At 34.0% G+C, this 19,456-nt stretch overlaps 2 protein-coding genes across 5 annotated transcripts in view; one reads left to right on the top strand and one right to left on the bottom strand.

Moving 5' to 3' along the window:
- Positions 1 to 19,456, top strand: part of LOC106868904 (zinc finger CCCH-type with G patch domain-containing protein) — a 267,874-nt gene that overhangs the window by 118,847 nt on the left and 129,571 nt on the right. Inside the window, exon 11 of one of the 2 annotated variants that reach the window (XM_052966290.1) lies at positions 169 to 191. The exons of the other annotated variant lie outside the window; for it this stretch is intronic. Coding sequence (XP_052822250.1) covers positions 169 to 176 — 8 coding nt within the window. The 3' untranslated portion in view covers positions 177 to 191. Of the gene's footprint in view, positions 1 to 168; positions 192 to 19,456 lie in introns of those variants that run through there. 2 annotated transcript variants of the gene reach the window in all.
- Positions 478 to 19,456, bottom strand: part of LOC128247312 (tripartite motif-containing protein 2-like) — a 148,650-nt gene continuing 129,671 nt past the window's right edge. For all 3 annotated transcript variants that reach the window (XM_052966288.1, XM_052966286.1, XM_052966287.1), the window contains exon 2: positions 478 to 8,831. In XM_052966288.1, coding sequence (XP_052822248.1) covers positions 4,333 to 6,234 — 1,902 coding nt within the window. In that variant the 5' untranslated portion in view covers positions 6,235 to 8,831 and the 3' untranslated portion in view covers positions 478 to 4,332. The remainder of the gene's footprint in view (positions 8,832 to 19,456) is intronic.

Genomic DNA, 19,456 nt, shown 5'->3' with positions numbered 1-19,456 from the left:
ATATATATATATATATATATATATATATATATATATATATATATATATACGAGTGTGCATAAGTATATTTATATATACATGCATTAGCTCTTTGAACTTTTTAGACCCTCTTTTGATGAAGCCTAGAGGCACTCCTAATACCCTAATTTTATCTACCGTTCACTACAGAACACTGAAGAGATGGAAATAACATGTAGGGTATTGTGACCACTTGGCAGAAACGGCCGTAAGGAACTGTTCTTTTTCTATTCTATGAATTACTGATATGTATGTATGTAATACACAGTCTTTACATATGTATATATTCTCATAAATGTTTTACAATAAATAAATAGACATAATATAATGTCTCACAGTTGATGTATACTATTTTTGTATCCCCTCCATTTCCTTCTTGCCGTATATATATATAATTATATGCACACACAAATACACACATACATAATTGTTAGTTTATATAATGATGAAACAAAAAAGTAGAATTAAACATTTTTTTTAATAGTCATACAGTTGGTAGTTTGTCTCCTTGTACATATGTATATTATTGTTTTTGCTTGAATCTTTTCTTCATTTTTTGTATCAAATGTTTTGTCTGTGTTCTTTTGTGATATTTAAACCATATCCAAATCTTCAATGATAGCACATATATGCTTTGAAAGGTTGCATGTAGGTTCACATGGTATGTAGGTCCAAAATTGATTACTTGTGTTTATATTGTCAGGTAAAGTTTTATATATATATATATATACATATATGTGTGTGTGTGTTTGTGTGTGTATATATATATATATATATATATATATATATATATATATATATATATATATACATACATACATACATACATATATACATACACACACACTCCAGGCTTCATAACTGTTGGGGAATGTATAAAATTCCTATTATAAAAATATATATAATAATATATACATAAGCATAATAGTTTGGCCAATTATTTCCATTTTTTTCTCAACTTAAAAAAGAAAAAAGTAAAACTTTTATGTCGAAAATCTGAGAAGAAAATGTAAGTTTCAGTCACTATAACTTTTAGAATTATTCCATACAAATCATTATTCTTGTCAATACCATCATTCATTTTGTATAAACTATAATTTTCTCAAAATTATCATTCTTTGTAAACACTAGTTTGTTCCTTTTTTTAGGGTCATGTAGAAGTCATACTGTGTTTGATGATCATGTTATTTTGACGGGCATTCTGAATAAATTCATTAAGTTATGCCTTTTAGTTCAATTTACAGATTAGGGCCAACTTTTAACCTGGTTAATGTTACAATATTGACTTTTATCCCTTAAAATGTATTTCTCTCTTTGCTTAGCTGAAAAGAATGGCCAGCATTTTACAGTCAAAGAGTGATTAGCAATAATATTAATTATATAGACATTTCCTCCAGCAGTCCATCTTAGTTTTTGAACTTGCTGTCCAAAGTATGGTTGCAGCCTGGTATAGAAAAATAAAATTTGAAGTACTCAGAGAAAATACATCTTTGCTCCCTGCAATTATAGTACAATTCAGTTTTTGTGTTACACAGAGGGAAATATTGTTATGTTTTCACCTTTCCCAAATCCATAGACAGTATGAATAAAGTGGATATTGAAAATAGATCTCAGAGTTGCATTACTCATTTATCTCTTTGATTGGTTGTATGTTCTTTTTCAAGTCCTGTTTGTATACCTGCAAGCTAATTTTTTTCCCTAGGTTCAGGGTCCACTGTTGCTTTGAATGTAGTCAGGGTAAAAAAAAAACCCAGATAATTTACTTGATCTCAATTATTACTGTAATTAGTTTCATCAACTTTTGTGACATAAAGAGCTAAATTGGCCTTGGTGAAAATTAAGTCAAGGATACCCATTTAATGTCTCTTGCAGCTCTCTACTATTTTTACCAACTCCATTTTATTATCAAATAAATTTTGTTATTTTCACCTGTTGGTTATAATTTTTGTTCTCATCACCATTATTTCATTTTTATTTTTCTCTTTTCATTTGTTATCATTTTTGACACAAAACTACAATAGTTTAGTTTCATCATAGTGTAACTGTCAAGTCGGATCTGTTCAGTTTCGCTCACAAATTTTTTAATTATGTTTTTTTTTAACTAAACAATTTGAAACTTTGTATACTGATGTAATTTCTCATGCTGAACACGGTTTACTTTCAACATTTTTGACAAAACTTCGTATTTTAGAAGTTATTTCATGTCAAAGTTATCGTATTTGGGTAATTTTAACCAGTCAATGACATATATTCAATTAAAGAAAGCTACTGTTGTTTGCAATAGTAATGGAAGAGGAACAACTTCTGGGTCACCTCTATTAAATATCACTACTCTGTTCTATTTGTATTTTCAAATTTAATCATAGTTAAAAAACCATTCTTTGTTTTGTCATTTAAACAATTCTTTACTCTATAGTTTCTTTGGACTAATATATTAATCTCAAGTCTCAACTACAAGTTAACTGTATCTTCTTTATTGTAGAACGTATGTCCTTTCTGTTCTTTGGTACTCTACAGATGTTGTCTATTCTGTTGATCACAGCAGTATTGTTGAAACGTCTATAACAGTTTAACAACAGGAGTTCTACTGTGTGGTTTCCAAAACTTTTCAGAAAATAATCAGTCACATATTTTATCATTCTGATATAAATTGAACACTAGTTATTGAGTTATACCAAACGTAATACAATTCATGTATCCTTCTTTCTCAATTCTTAATATCAAAGAATAATAATAGTTTATGTAATCTGGTCAATGTCAATTATTTTGTATTTTATTGTAGATCATTCTTTAAAAAGTTCTTGCTGAAATTGGGAAGGTTTAATCCTGAAAAACACACCGGGTATCAAGAATATTACCAACTTAATATTAATATTATTAAATATTTTAACCATCAAGTTGCAGTTCATTTTCGTGTGTGTGTGTGTGTGTGTGTGCGTGCATGAATAGATGATTGGATAGGTATCTTTCAGTATGTATGTGTGTGCACATACATGTAAAAATAGTTTTGTATGATAGTGGGACGAATAGAATTGTAATGTCTGTTAGGTAAAATACTAGAATGACGGAATACAGTGTGGTTTGTTTCTCAATTTTCAGTTTTCTTTTATAGACTTCTTTTTTTGTTGTATCTGAATACATTGATATTGATTTTGACTCAGGTCCAAGTTCTAAGATTTAAACATGAACAGTGTTCTCTTTAATGTGTGATATTGAAGGTTTTTGCTTGAAGGTCATTCACAGTAGGAATCAGGTATAATGGCTTCAACTCAGAATGAAGGCCACATCATGGACTCAGTTTGTCTTATCAAGTTTTGTACTCTTTAGCACTACTTGTCTCTAGTATTAAATTTAGAAACTAATAGTTTTGTTGGTGCTCCTTATTTAGAAGTCAGAGCATTGCTAATAAATTTTTAAGGACAGTATATAGTTTGATTTGGTTGGTCAGGTATTTTTTTTTTCATAATTATATTTATTTCAAAACTTCAAACTGAGTTTATTATTAATCTGTTAAGGTTGACTTTGTCTTTCATCCTTTTGAGGTCAATAAAATAAGTACCAGATGATGACTGGAGCTGATGTAATCGACTTCCCCAACTCCTCTGAAATTTCTGGCTTTGTGCCAAAATTTGAAATTATTATCATTATTATTATTATTATGTGAGCTGGCAGAATTGCTAGCACTTCACTTTCAATGAACTGCTTAGTAGTGTTTTGTATGTCTTTACGTTCTGAGTTCAAATTCCACCAAGGTCGACCTTTGCCTTTCATCCTTTTGGGGTTAAGTATACCTCATTCTCTATCCATATGATTATATGACACCATTGGCTACTTGATGCATGCATTCATGTATGTATGTATGCGCATGTGTCTGTGTTTGTGTGTGTGTGTGTGTGTGTGTGTGTGTGTGTGTATGCATGTATGTGATTTTGTTTATTTCTCTATGGTAGTAAAGTAGGAAAGAATTATCCATAGCTGGATTTACCAAGCAACATCAGTGACAGAGTATTGTTTCTATTGACAGACATAAACTTCACAGACCACTATGATGTAGACAAATGACTCTACAATCCACAATAATATTGACAAATAACTCCACAGTCTATAGTGATATTGATAGAGACCTCTACATGTGATGTTGGATTAAGGTTTCACAGTTCAGTGTAAGTGGAGATCCACTGTTCAGTGTCCTGTTAATAAAAGCCACCACAGTTCAACAAAATGTTGGCAGACACAGATTTTTTAGCTCAATGTGATAACATAAAGCTTTACATATTAATATAATGTTGACTCAGTGACCTCTATCTGCTTCTCTCAATGTGATGTTGACACAGACCTCCATCGCTCGCTTTTTCGTCGGGCATTCTCTTTGATTTCTTGGAACAGATCACGAGACATTCTCTTGACTTTTTCAGAATCAGCATCCAAGATGCTTCTCCTCTCCTTCATTTTGACCTCACTCTCTCTTGCCTTCTCATTTTCTCTGTTATCCCACAAAGCTTTCACACTGCCACCACTGTCTTCTAATTTAGCTCTGTCATTACTCTGTGGAGCAATACCTTCCACCTCTTCTGTCTTAGTTGGACTTCTCTTTTTGGCAGTAGGACTCACGGCCAAATTTTCAGATATATTTGGTGAGACTGAGTTGTTACGTCGAAGGACTGCCGACACTTTGCTGCGGGCCATGGTCACCTGTGCTGCCATCAGGGGTGAATCACTGCTCCATCTTCGGGCGTTTCGGTCATTGTTAAAATCTTTCTCCTTTTGTGGATCTATCAAAGGAAAGTTAATTTCACTATCAGTGTGCACCATTTTCTCAGTGAATATCATTTGTGCTTCTCTTTTGTTGAAATTGAGATTTTCATGGTCTTTTAGCATTTTGATATCACTGGATTCAAAATTATTCGGGGTCACTTCATCATATGATCTGCTTTTGTTTTCAATCATGTGTTTCACTGCAAGTTCTCGACGTCGTTTCTCAACATTCTTTTTAGCCATTTCATACTTGAGATAAATGTTTTTTTCAACATCATTTAGAAATGTTTGGGGATTATTTCCAGTTACAGATATTTCTGAATCATTCGTGTTTCTTTTCTTTAATGCTGTTGATGATAAATCTGGACTGAATTTAGCTGAGTTTTCTATTAACTTTCTTCCTTGTGTGTGTTTTTCTCTGTCAAAATACATACTCTGTGTAAGATCTGCTGGATTATCTGAGAGAAACTGGTCAACAGGCAGACCCTTCACATTGTCATTTGTTACTGACATGATAACTTTTTGCTTCCAGGTTTTTGATAGTTCCCCAAATACCTCTTCAAGGTGGCTCTCCTGTTTTAAATGACTACATTCAACTTTATACTCTGGGAATCGTAAGCTGATTTCTTGTTCTGAGCTGATTGGCTTCATCTTCAACACTGACTTACCCAAACACATGATATCATCTGGTAAACCTGTATTGATTAAATGACGTATGAACTGTATGTTGTGCAGGGTCAACTTCAGTGTGTCTTGCAACTTTTCTTTTGTGGTTGTCACTTCATCCATTATTTCACCCATGTGTGTTGAACTGTCCAACTCCGATAGCAATTTCCTTTCCAAGAGTCTAATCAAGCTTTGAAGATATTGTGAACGGCGTTGAATGTCTTCCTTAACTCGACACCGGTTTTCTTTCCAGTCCTCAACAGATTGGTTAACTGAGTCTATTGCATAAGTGATCTGCAGTGCTTTGGTTTGCAACTGTAGATATTTATTGTGCAAACTGTCAATAGTGGTGTTGTACGAGTCATCGATAACCTCGCTGCCGCTCACTGACATTGGACTCTCTCTGTTCTCTTCTTCCTTGCCCTGAATGGAGTCATCTTTTTCATTGGACAAAGATGAATCAGTTGAAGAAAGGCTCATTTTTGTCAGCTCTCTATTTTCATTTTCAGTATCAGAGTGCATTGGTGCTGCATGAAGGAGACCATATTCCTTAATCTGCCACTTAACAAAAGTATTCATGGGCAAGCTTTCTAAGCCTGATCCTCCAAGCATTGTTTCCATTCTACATTGAGGACAGATAAGCTTGTTTTCTTCAGTTGTGTGTGAGTGATACTTTATGAGACAGTTAATACAGAAGTTGTGTAGACAAGCTAACATCCGGGGCTCATCATAAACACAGCCACACAAAGGACATAACATGTCCTTCATTGACAGTACAGAATTTGAAGTCATCATGAACAAATTTTGGTTGACCTTGGTAAATTACTATATATTTTGTTTCGGATTATTATTATTATTATTTGCTTGTTTAACAAAATGACATAAAATATCTGAAGATATTAATTTAGCTGAAATGCTTCAACTGTATTTTACCATCCCTTGTTATTGTTATTATTTTACAACTTGGACTAAATGGAGTTTGAAGTAAACTTGCATCTTGAAAAACATCAAATCCTTTTAGGGAATGTTATTAACATGGAAAACCTTATATAAAGAACTTGATGAGAACCATATTTGTTGGATTAACAAATGTATCTGGTATTTTGGATAGTTTCTGAGAATTCTAAAAGCCTTGACTTGATAATTTTCTTCTTTGTTTTACTTCAATTCTTTTCCTGGTTTCACAGTATTTAGAAATCTATATGGTAATTAAATTCTTTCACAATTTCTATAAATGACATTTTGTTAAAAAAGATATCTTCTTTGATAATTTCTTGAAATTTCCCCTGTAAAATGTTTCTTGCACAATTGCTTGAAAACACCTGTGAAAATTTTTATTCGATATCTTAAATTCCTTTTAATAAATTGTATTTTTATGCTTTAAAATATTATTTTGTTTGACAGTACTTGTAATCTTAGTTGAAAATGTATTTATGTTTGCAATATGATAATTCATAGTGATAATAATATACCAATTGTTAAAAAGTTGTTTTGCTTGGAAACAAGTCTACCAGAAGTATTCAAGAATAAGTTGTTCATAAAATGTATTATCCAATACTTCTTTAGAGGGTTGTATTTAGCAATAGATCCAGTGACTTGTTTATTGATTTGTATCATTCTATTCACTTTGGAATTTTATGAAATAGATAGTGAATTCTTTCCAAGAGTAAAGCTATTTGTTTCCTGTCGTAAATATATAATGTGAATTATATATATTGAATTTCTATTTTATTCTGCTGATTTATAATATAGTTTTGTCTTCTGTCAGATTGTTACTTTGTAAGGTTTCTGTCTAAATGAAGTCATGTAACTGTCTCAGCTGAGTTTCTTATATATGATGTTTACATATAAATTTTTAACTGACATACATACATATTTTGATATCAGTAGAATAGGAATGCATTACCATTGGCTGGATTTAGCTGAGCATACAATCAGGCAAAACTTGTAAAATGATTTATAGCTTATAATTAGAATCATGTGTGTGCGTATGTGTATATATATATATATATATATATATATATTTATATATATATATATATATATATATTGTTAATACATATGCATACTGATCTTTTGTGTAGCCTGTTTATTTTTAAAGATAGATAGGAGAAATAGTTTATTATTATTACATGTTATGAAAATAATCTTCCTTTCTTGAATACAGTATATTACTGCAAAGTACATGACATAAGGCTGTAGATTCAATTTATAAATTGTACATACATTTTGTATGCACTTGCTTTGCATCTATTCAATATATAACTTCAGTATGAATATTTTTTTCTGTGTATTGTATTTTTCATATATGTTAGGAAGGAGTATTGTCTTTGATTTTCTTACATATGCAACTTAAACATGATACTTTTTTCCTCACATCAACTTAAAATGAATGATGTTTTGGTCTCACATATCTAATCATAATATTGTTTTGAATTCCTTACACATGTAGATTCACTCCATGTAGATTTCTTCCTTTGATAATATGTATGGTCTCTGCCTGATTGTTTTCAGTTTCTAATATTTATGAAGTTTAATATGAAAATAGCATTGTCATTCTACTTCATTTGATTGTACAAAGGGAAAAACCACTTTATTTAACCCTTTTGTTACTGTATTTATTCTGAGATGTTCTGTGTTTCTTTCCATTATTTTAAATATAACAAAGAATTTAGTAAAATAACTTAGTTATCATTCAGCTAGTGTTAGGAACATAAATTGTGACTAAGGTTTGATGGAAGATTTTAATTCAAAACTTATGAAAACAAGACATTTGTACTCAGAGCCAGAGCTGGATTGGTAACGAAAGGGTTAATCAAATATTATGTTTTTTGTCTCAGGAATGTAAATATTAGTTAGAAAAGTTTATTTTTATACTAATGAAGATTCATCTCTAGCTTTCTGGTTATTCGTATATATATGAAATTATTCCAGTATATACAAAATAGCTTGATTTCGGTTGGATATTTTTTTTTATCAAACTAGGTTAGCAGGCCGATCTATATTTATCTTCATACTTCTGGTTTCTGAGGACATGGAATTTTCTTTATTTTTTCTTTGTTTTTCTAATCACATTTATTGATTTAGTTTCTTGCTTCCTCCTTCATTTACCTCATCAATTAGATTGGTTAAGCTGTTAATGAATAACTATTTTTTTCTCAAATTATTCTGATTGATTGTTGGAAGCAAATAAGAATGTTATGTTGTGGCGCCTGTCATTATACAGTCAGCCAACCATACTCTTAATGTTGCTAATTTATGCCAAGCAACTGGCAGGACTCTCACAGTGGAATGGAAAATTTAGTGTTTTAAATTCTCTGGCAAAAGCCATTGTTTTTTTCATCATCATGAGAGAGTTGGCAATGCTTTTCTTTAAATTTCAAACTTCAGTGCTGCAAAACAGAAAATGATTAAAAAAATTAAAAACATGAAGTACAAATTATATCAAGATAAGAAAATTTAACTATATAAACTATATAAAAACCACTTTCATAACTGTAAATTGATATCATCCACCATAGAAACATCTAAAAAAAATATACTATATTCTGGCAATAGAGAGAGAGAGAGAGAGAGAGAGAGAGAGAGAGAGAGAGAGAGAGAGAGAGAGTTGGGGGAATCAGCACAAATATCTAGTACTTGTTTCATTGATCTTAGGGACATTATAAATAGAAAGAAAAAAAAAAAAACAACCCATTACCCTGGTAAAATTTAAACTTATAAGGTAGCAGGAGTGAAACTAAATACTGTAATTCACTCAGTTTGGTGCTTCACTACTTTTGTTAACTTTGCAAACTTTATCAACTGAAGCGTTTATCAACTATATTAACTGTAGAGTTTGGCCTTGTTTCTGCCTCTCTTCCTTCTATGCACCAATGACTTAACTACTATATCCAATAATGCCCACTCTAAGCACATGACATTACTCTTTGGTCCTCCCTAACATTGTCCTGTCATATATTATTTTCCACTCACAACCTAGACACCACATATCAAACCTACACCGACTCCATGGATAATGACTTTGAAAGTATCCTCTAATAGGGATATGCTAGTTATGTCTTTTTCAAAGGCACAAAAACGCAGCTGTTACTTATATCAAGAAAGTTCCATCAAATTGACTTATCTTTTACTTCCTTCATGAAAATTAAACCAATCAAAAAAACAAAAAAATGTCTCCAATTCGATTTTTTAACATAGGTATCAGATTTTTAGGGGACTGTTAGTGGTATTTATGCTGTAGCTTTGTCCAAGAACATTAACAAAGTCTCATACTTATTTTGTTGTCATTTTTTGAGAAATGCTGAGTTATGGGGACATAAACAAACTAACACCATTTGTCAAGTGGTGAGCTAAAAGCATGTACATATATACAAACACGTACGCGCGCACACACACACACACACACAGAGCAAGGCTTGCAGACAGCTCCCATCGACCAAATTTATTTTCAAGGCATTGGTTGACCTAGAGTAGAAGACACTTACCCATGGTGCTGCATAATAGAATTGAACCTGAAAGCACATGTTTGTGAAGTGAGCTATTTAACTGGACAACCATGTCTTCCCCTGTGCAGTAAACAATTAACTGCTATCACCGCTTCTCTGTTTCATTAAGAGACTGACAACTGAATACATGTTTGAAATGCACATTTATAAGTTTAACTGTCCATGTGAAATTGAATATAATTATTTGTATAATTCATCATCATCATCACCATTATTTAATGTCTCTTTTCCATGCTGGCATGGGTTGGGTGGTTTGACAAGAGCCAGCAAGACTGAGGGCTGTGCCAAGATTTTTTGTCTGCTTCGGCATGGTTTCTACAGCTGGATGCCCCTCCTAATGCCAACCATTTTACAGAGTGTACTTGGTGCTTTTTTTGATGGAACCAGCACCAGTAGGGTCACCAAGTAACTTACAAGACAAAGACCCCCTCAATTAGGAGGGGGAGTAGATTTGAGGCAGATAGCTTTGTACCAGTTGATGAGGTTAAAAAGTATAACAGAGGGTTAGAGATTGGTGTCTTGCAGTAAAGGATACACATGAATAGCCTAGTTGGATAAGAAAGGGGATAGAATTAGAAAGATAGAGAGAAAGATAGAGAGAAAGATAGACAGAGAGAGATGTGTCAGGGGAACATACTCTCAAGATACAGTGGTAGGTACATAGGTGAAGTGACACAGAGGATTGGACCGGGTGAGTAGGAAGGTGGGATAGAGAGGAGGTTTCATAGGACTGTGAGGAAAGATAGGATAGAGGTGACTGGAGCAAGTGATGGTGAGAGATATAGGAGTGGCTTGGGGTGGGGATGGGGTTATGGTTTATATTTGAGAGGCATTAAGGATGGAGTATAACAGAGGGGGAGAGAGCATGGGCTGAAGGCAAAGATAGGAGGTGATTGGTAGAAACAGTAGGAAGAGAAGTAGGAAGTGGTTTTGGTGGGGTGGGTTAGAGGAACAGGAAGGTAATGGAAGGGATTTTACTATTTATTAAATTATAAAGAGGAGCAAAATGGTAAATATTATATGAAGTTAATCCCTTTAAATACAGTTTGTTGCAAGCAATTAACTGCAAAATTGAACATTTATCACTTGCCAATTTCCCAGTTACCCACTAGTATAGAATGAATAAAAAAAAATAACAAAACAAACTATAAACCCTATTATCAATTAGTTCATCTTTTCATTGTCCTTAGTTACTGGCAGCATCTTATAATAGATACTATTACTAAATCTAACTTTTCTAAAAATAACTTTTGTTATAAAAAAAATTAATCACTTTTAGATTCACTGTTTAAGTGTTAACTCATTAGCTATAGTCATTGCAATTACTGCATGTTATGGACTTTGAAAGGATTAACACATTGATAAGAGCATTAAGATGGTTTACGTTGCAATAGCCATTGCACTCAGCTGTCAGTAATTGAGGACTTTTCTAGGTTAAAATAAACCCAATAAAAAGTTAATTATTTATGCACTAAATGTTATTCATTCTCTGCTATAACTGTATAGTATGGTGCAAGGTAAAACACCTTTTTGCAACACATCTAAGCCATTGCTGTTTTGTGGATGATTGTAAACAAATGTCTTTTTCTTCCTATCTGTGGGTCTGATGACTGATCTTAAATATTGTTTGGTTATATCTGAGATGAAAATAGAGACATATATAGTTTATACATTGACGGCTGTATTCAGAAATTTGAAATCAGTCAGTCAGACAGATAGATATTTTCTCTCCTCAAAGAGAATTTATTTCAAAGAGATTTTTGCAGTAATTGAAATTTGCAATGCTTTTATAATTCTGGCCCAGAAAAGGCTGAGGGAACCTCCTATGACAGAAAATGACCAAAAATCTATTCCTCATTGTGTTAACCTGGTGATTAATTGAAAATTGATGATGTTCCTTAAATTACTTATGTTGTAAAGGTCAGTCATATTCAGCTGGCAGCATTTGTTCCAAAGGTTGGATGTACTGTTAGCAGCACTATGTCAAGTATTAAACAGGACTCATGTGTGACAGCTCTGACAAATTATGTCATTGTTTTATTTGATAAAAGTTATTCCACTTTATTTGAAATGGATAAATGAGTCCTGAGTTGATAAAGGAAAAATAGAGGAATAATTACTCAATTCCAAAGAAGAGCATAATAATTTGCCTTAATAAACACAGACATTGTAGACTACATTCAGTAAAGGGCCACCTAACTGATTGGCATAAAGTCATATCCTTCAGCCTCTGGCCCACGAGCTCACAGTCTGTTTTCTCTCTGCCTTTTCTACCACTATTATAATGGCCTCCACTCCTCAGAGTTGGCTCAGACATTCCCAACTCGCTTGAATCAATGTTAGACTTAAAACAATTTTGACACATAGAATGAACATGTGGGTTTGGCAACAGAATGAAGCCGCCATGTGGTTAAGGCCATGCATGAATCAAACTAATTCTTAAATTTACACCACAAAAGGATTTATTCTAGATATCCTCCCACCACACACACTCTCTCTCTCTCTACATATGCAAATGTTTATAAGTGTGTGATCCAGATGAAGGGTGAATGCAGTGGGATTATGGCTAAATCCATGATGTCCTAGCTGATAGACTTCAGAAGGAAAAGTGTTGATTAGTAAACTGCAGCCTTGTTGTAGGTTTGGCTGCAGTTAAGAGCAAACTAAAAGCTATCTTTAGCAAATGGTATAATGGTATAGTAGCTACATGTATTAAAGATATCTACTCTTAGTCTAATGGGGTACCATCATGGATTGCTGTAACTACAGAATGGTTTGGTTTAGATTTAAACACCTGGTTATAAGCCGGCACCAATGGTGCTATTTGGTACAACATATGAGAATAATGTTCATTGGAAGGTGCTAAATTTGTAAGTTGACAGTTGATACAGAGTATATCTACAAACTACGCTGACATCTGTCTGCCTGTCTGTCTGCATATGTAGACAGGGAAAAGATATGGAAAAGAACAAACAAGGTCTGGGACTCAAAATATCTTGCTTCCAGCTGCAGTCCTTTGTTGTCTCAGACACCCAGTAACTGAGATATTCAACAAACATTGTTGTTTTGTACATTATGCTGTTGCTTTTTGGCATAGTTTTTTATAGCCAGATGCTCTTCATGTCACCAACCATATAACAGTGTGGACTGCGTGTATTTTATCATGCCACCAGCACTAGAGATATTCTTAGAACAATGACAGAACTACTTCTATATTCTCCTGGGTTGTAACTGAATGGAAAATGTATAAAGTGAAAAGAATCTAAATCTTAAAACATAGAGTAACATATACACACGTGTGTGTTTGTGTGTGTGATTACTCATGCATTAAATCAATATTTACACATATGCACACACACTTATATAAAGCCATTTCCTATTCTACTGGCAAATCCAATTTAAAGTTTAATATTATCAGTTGTGGTGGTATGGTGTTGATGGTGGTAGCGATGGACTTAGCAGTTGTGAGGGTGGGTATGGTGGTGTAGTTGTTGTGTAGCCTTGAGCGGACATGTGATGCATAAATAATCGGTCAAATGAGTGGGTGTAATCCAGAGACCTTCTCTAGTGTTTCTAATATGCTTGTGTTACTGCTGCACATACACACACACTGTGCAAGCATGACATGTTGCTGATGGTGTTGGTTAGCCCTGACTGAGCAGATCTATAAGCAAAGTCATTCCAGTCATGACCACCATGTCTGTATATCTGCAACAACAATGTTCAGGCTATTTTTTGCAGGTTACTGAGTTGACATTTCTTCTTCTGGTGGTGGTAGTGGCAGCAGCAGCAATAGTAGTAGTAGTATGTGCTGACGTGGGTGTAGTGATGGTGATGGTGAATGGATACTGGTGATTGTCTGCTGTTGGTTGGTTATAGTGGCACTGATAGTGTTGTTCCAGGCCAGCTCTGATCAAAGGCATTCTACTCATGAACATTCCATCTTTCCCAGATGATAGGGTGTGATTTCTAGCAGGTTGAGTAACCCTTTAGAGGCTCCTCCATTGACTCTCTTTCAAGTTCTTTCTCTCTGCCCTTTCTTCAATCATGAGTAGGAAGGATTTTACACTGCTTCCACTGGCAAATTACATGTTTCTAAGCACAATTTTATAACTGGGTCGATTGCACCATCTTTAAGTTAAGTGTCCTGTCTCCAGACAGTGCAGCACTGGTAATATATATGAACCACACACTATTTGGCTGGTTGCCAAACATGTTATTGACTCAGTAACCTGTGATTTTCTTGGTGATAAAGTAGTTGTACCAGTGCGAGGACAAAAGTTTCCTTGTTTCTACCACAGTCAAAGTATTGTTTGCTATATACCTGATTGCATCAGAAAATGCATTTAATAATGTATGTATTAAATGTGCTTACAGTAGTTTGTACACTAATGTGTGTGTGTGTGTGTGTGTGTGTGTTTATATTTTAGTGTTTGTAGAGGGATAGGCTCATCACATCATCAACTTACTAAACAAAAGCATGTACTTAGCCACCATCCAGCCAGAGACCCACTTACTGCTTTACAATTACCATAGGAGCAATGCAGTGAGCCCCCATACCTTGCCTTTGTACAGGAGTTGGACCAAACAAAGGCTGTCTTGACAAGGAGTGAAATGAGAGCCACAAACATGATTCACTGATATATGATGTGACTTTGGTACAGAAAGACAAACTTTGACTCATTTGCATCCCACTGGTATTCCTTAAGGTGAAGTAACATCTGAGCCAGTGAGAGATGAAATACCAGGCTTTTTAAAAAAAGTCCTGAGGTCAATTAGCTTGACTAAAACCCTTCAAGGTAGTGCCCCAGCATGACCACAGTCAAATAAATGAAACAAGTAAATGATAAAAGACAAAAGGTTTAAAAGAATGATGGTTGATTAGGAATTAATCAACAGCTGAAATAGTCTCTCTCTCTCTTTCTTACACACGCACGCACGCACGCACGCACGCACACACACACACAAACACACACATTAAGCATGAGTGTTTTTTAGTCTAAATAAATGCTGCATGTTTAAATGACAATAAATTATAGTATGCGGTATATTAATATAAGTTGTGTAGAATATATGAAATAGAAATAAATGATGAAATAAACATGTATTAGTTGTTTATCTGAAATATAATATTTCTACTACACAAACACATATGCTCCTGCATGCAAGCACATGGTGGATGTGTGAGAGTGCAAGTACTGGGGATACTGAAACAGAAAGTGTTGAGCAATATGAGATAAACTTATGAACTTGAACACGCACTAATTTATCCTTATTTTTACACCCACTTCTTCATGCTGGTATGGGTTAGATATGGACTTTTTGAGGCAGTGTTTTACAGCTAAATGCCTTTCTTGATGACAATGTTTGTGACCACCTCTTACAACACACAGGGATATTGTGTATCTATTCTAAAAATGGGATACACACAGAAGTATAAATGTTCTCTCTCTCTCTCTTTCTTTCTCTCTCTCTATATATATGTATGTATGTATGTTATCAATCAGTTTCATTTCTGTATTTCTTGTCAATAGAAAAAGAGTCGGACTCTATCATAGATTCAAGGCTCCTTCATTGGAACTTTTATCAACATCAAGGTATTTGTGCATATGTGTGTGTGAAGTATTTGGTGTTAGTGTATGCACAGATTTGTATGTTTGTTTTATGAATGCATTTTTATGTATATATTTTCATGCCTAGGCGTATGCATATGTATTTATGCGCAGATTTGTATGTTTGCTTTATGGATGCATTTTTATGTGTATATTTTCATGTCTAGATGCATGCATATGTATTCATGTGCTAAATTTTTGGAAAGCTTTACATATCTTTACAGTTCCATTGATGGCTTGAATCTGTAGTCTTCTAATCAGCCTTTTTCTTTCAGGTTTTGAGAACCCTAATTTTTCCAGGTTTTTGTTGAGGCAGTTCAGTACATATCCCAATGCCCCAACAATAACGGGTATGAATCTGAACTTGTAGTCTGGGTGGAGTATCTTCAAATTTCTCAGTAGCTCGTCGTAGTTGTTCTCTTTTTCTCTAACCTTTAGTGTGATGTTGACATCCGCAGGACAGCTGATTTCTACTACTGTACACAGTTTCTCTTCTCTGTCCCAGATTACTATATCCGGTGTATTATGTCTGCATTTTATTGAGGTTTTTATTGGGACATTCCACCAATACTCTTTAATATTGTGAGTGGTAATGGCCTCTAGCTCATTATGGGTTTTCATCTCCTTAGCCCCGGGGTTATCCTGTCGGCGGATTTCATTGTACAGTGTCTTGACCACAACATCGTGTCTCATAAGTAGGTAATACTGTGATGACATTTTTGGACAGTTGCTGATGATGTGGGTGATATCTATAATGAAGTATGTATGTATGTGTGTATGTGTGTGTGTGTATGTGTGTATGTATGTATGTATGTATGTATGGATGGATGGATGTATGGATGCATGCATGCATGCATGCATGTATGTCGGTTACAGGATTCATTGGTATCCAGGCAATCAACATGCAGGACATCAGGAATGGCTGGATACTTAGTATTGAGCTCACAGTAAGATAAAGAAACTCATTAATTGTCATTTGTTGATAGTACACTGTAAGTAGGTACAGGACACACACATCTATCTATACATAAATATATACACATAGACATATACATATTTATATATAAACCATAGATCCAACCCATGGTTGGTTCCAGGTGTGACATATGTACAAAAGAACACAATTGAGGTTCAGAACTCACAACAGTTGTTTCAACAGCATTTAAAAACTGCCATCGTCAGCTAAATTTAATCACATAAACAGATAAGGCAGAAACAGAAGATGATCAGTTCACCAACTACCATGGTGAAACAAGTGATATTTTGAAGAAGAAACAATAGAATTTATAGAGGAAAGGAGGCAGATACATGGAGGGCAACTAAGTCAAATCCGCCCTATTTATCAAGTTGTTATCTTAATTAGTTTATAGTTCTGACCAGTGAGCAGGGAACAGGCATGGTTGTATAAAAAAAAGAAAGGAAAAGAAAAAAACATACTCAAGAATGTCATTTAGATAAGACATCAGACTAAAGGTTTGAGAGGTTCGAACTGTTGTTATTAATTTGACCTTACAAAATACACATACTTATAGACAATTTAAAAATAGGATAAAATCTTTATAAGAATTTATCAAGTAGTCAGCGTGAAAAAACCTCAAAAAGGGAAAAATTATAATTGTTTCCTTTAACTATATTTATTTATATTAAGGGCATTCATACACATAAATGCCTCATGCTAGATATATATGTTAGATCATAATGTTTTTATATATGAATATGCACTGTATATATGCTTCATCTAGTTTGTACATATTCATTATATGAGGACATCCGTTTACTCTTGCACACATATACATAATTGTATTTGCACATGCACTCATGACACACATATATACATATATACGAATTTTGTTGTGTCTAAGGAGAATTATTATGTCAATATTATTAACATACGCACAGGTTCAATTCCACTCCTTTATTATTAGTCAATTGGTTAAATATCTAAGTAATCGATTGTTTGCTTAACTTGGTTAAACAGTATGTCATTCTTTTTGGTTTTGTTTTTTGTGGAAATTCTTTCGTTGCTATTTGCAACCTTTTCAAAGACTTTTCTCTTAGTCTGTTTCAGAGGCCGTATTTGTCTGAGACCTTGTTGCATGCATATGTGTGTGTACCAGTGTGCACATGTGCTTGCATATTTATGTATGTATGTATCCTTCTGTTTATATGTATTCCTGTGTCTGTTTGTATGTGTGTTCATGTGTGTGTGTGTGTACTTCTGCTTCCGTGTGCATATATTTGCATATGCACACACACATATATATATATATATATATATATGTATACACTAGTATTTAGGTGACTATATACATACATTCATACACACACACACCTACATGTATACACATGCACATGCATACATATTTAGATTTATAAATTTACTTCTATCTATAACCAACCAGGCTTCTACATGTTCAGGATTATGCGTTTATATTCATATTTCTGCTTATCTAGATATACATGTACATACACATATACATACATATATATTACGTGCTTCACAGCATTCGAGACATACACACTTCACGTCTGGCTGTACAGCCTTTTGTGTGTTTATTTCACCGTTTCGTTTTCCTGTCTTGTTTTCCGTCCGCCACTACCCTCCACGAAAACAATTTAATTTGTGTTCGTGGGAAGAACCATTTTAACGATGCGTACTGCCTTAATTCTTCAAAACGCCGGAGTTTTAATGGTGGCAGCTGATGAAGGGGATGTTTCTATGTGGCCTGCTTGTTTGTTGCACCTTGTTTACCATTTTTGTCCTTGTTCTTTTGCCACGTCATGTACCCAGTTATGTATCTATATGTACATGTGGATGAACGTATATACATACATGTACATATATATGCATATACTCATATATTGTTTATATATATATATATATATATATATATATATATATATATATATATATATATATATATATACACACACACACACACACACACATATATTCTCGCACATATATACACATGCATGCATGTATGTATATGTACAGTCATTTATGCATACATTACCCTACTCTTTATATAATAGATCAGAAAATAACATCAAGTAACTTTAGAATGAACCGGATCACATCGAAAGCACCAGTTTTCATCCGATCACCGAAGTTAAGCAACATCGAGCCTAGTGAGTACTTAGATGGGTGATCGCTTGGGAAACCTAGGTGCTGTATAGGTGTAGGAGTGGCTGTGTGGTAAGTAGCTTGGTTACCAACCACATGGTTCCGAGTTCAGTCCCACTGCATGGCACCTTGGGCAAGTGTCTTCTACTATAGCCTAGGGCCAACCAAGACCTTGTGAGTGGATTTGGTAGATGGAAACTGAAAGAAGCCCGTTGTATGTGTGTATATATGTGTGTGTGTGTGTGTGTGTGTATGTTTGTGTGTCTGTGTTTGTCCCCCTAACATCGCTTGACAACCGATGGTGGTGTGTTTACGTCCCCGTAACTTAGCAGTTCGGCAAAAGAGGCCAATAGAATGAATACTAGGCTTACAAAGAATAAGTCCTGGGGTTGATTTGCAAAGCCACAGTCAAATGACTGAAACAAGTAAAAGAGTAAAATAATCTATATATATGAAAATGAGAATGTGTGTCTGTCTGTCTGTCTGTCTGTCTGTGTGAATCCCTAAAACTCGAGAACTACGCAACCAATTTCATTCAAATTTTACACATGCCTTACTTAGGGTTCCAGTTGTGTTTTAGTCAAAAAAAATTATTAACTTCTTGCAGAGTTCGAGCACACGGCAACATAATATCTCCTCCACTATTTAAGTATTACGTGTCAAAAGTGAAACAAAAACACTCATGTCAAATACTTTCACTTTAAAAATGAAACTATTCCACTAACTGAAACAATCACATTTCGATACTGTAGTGACAGATACTTTCACAG

Source organism: Octopus bimaculoides, chromosome 3 (assembly GCF_001194135.2).
Source record: "Octopus bimaculoides isolate UCB-OBI-ISO-001 chromosome 3, ASM119413v2, whole genome shotgun sequence".
In the NCBI taxonomy this organism is placed as follows: Eukaryota; Metazoa; Mollusca; class Cephalopoda; order Octopoda; family Octopodidae; genus Octopus; species Octopus bimaculoides.
Note: the sequence above shows the minus strand (reverse complement) of the source record. Positions and strands in the feature narration are given on the sequence as shown.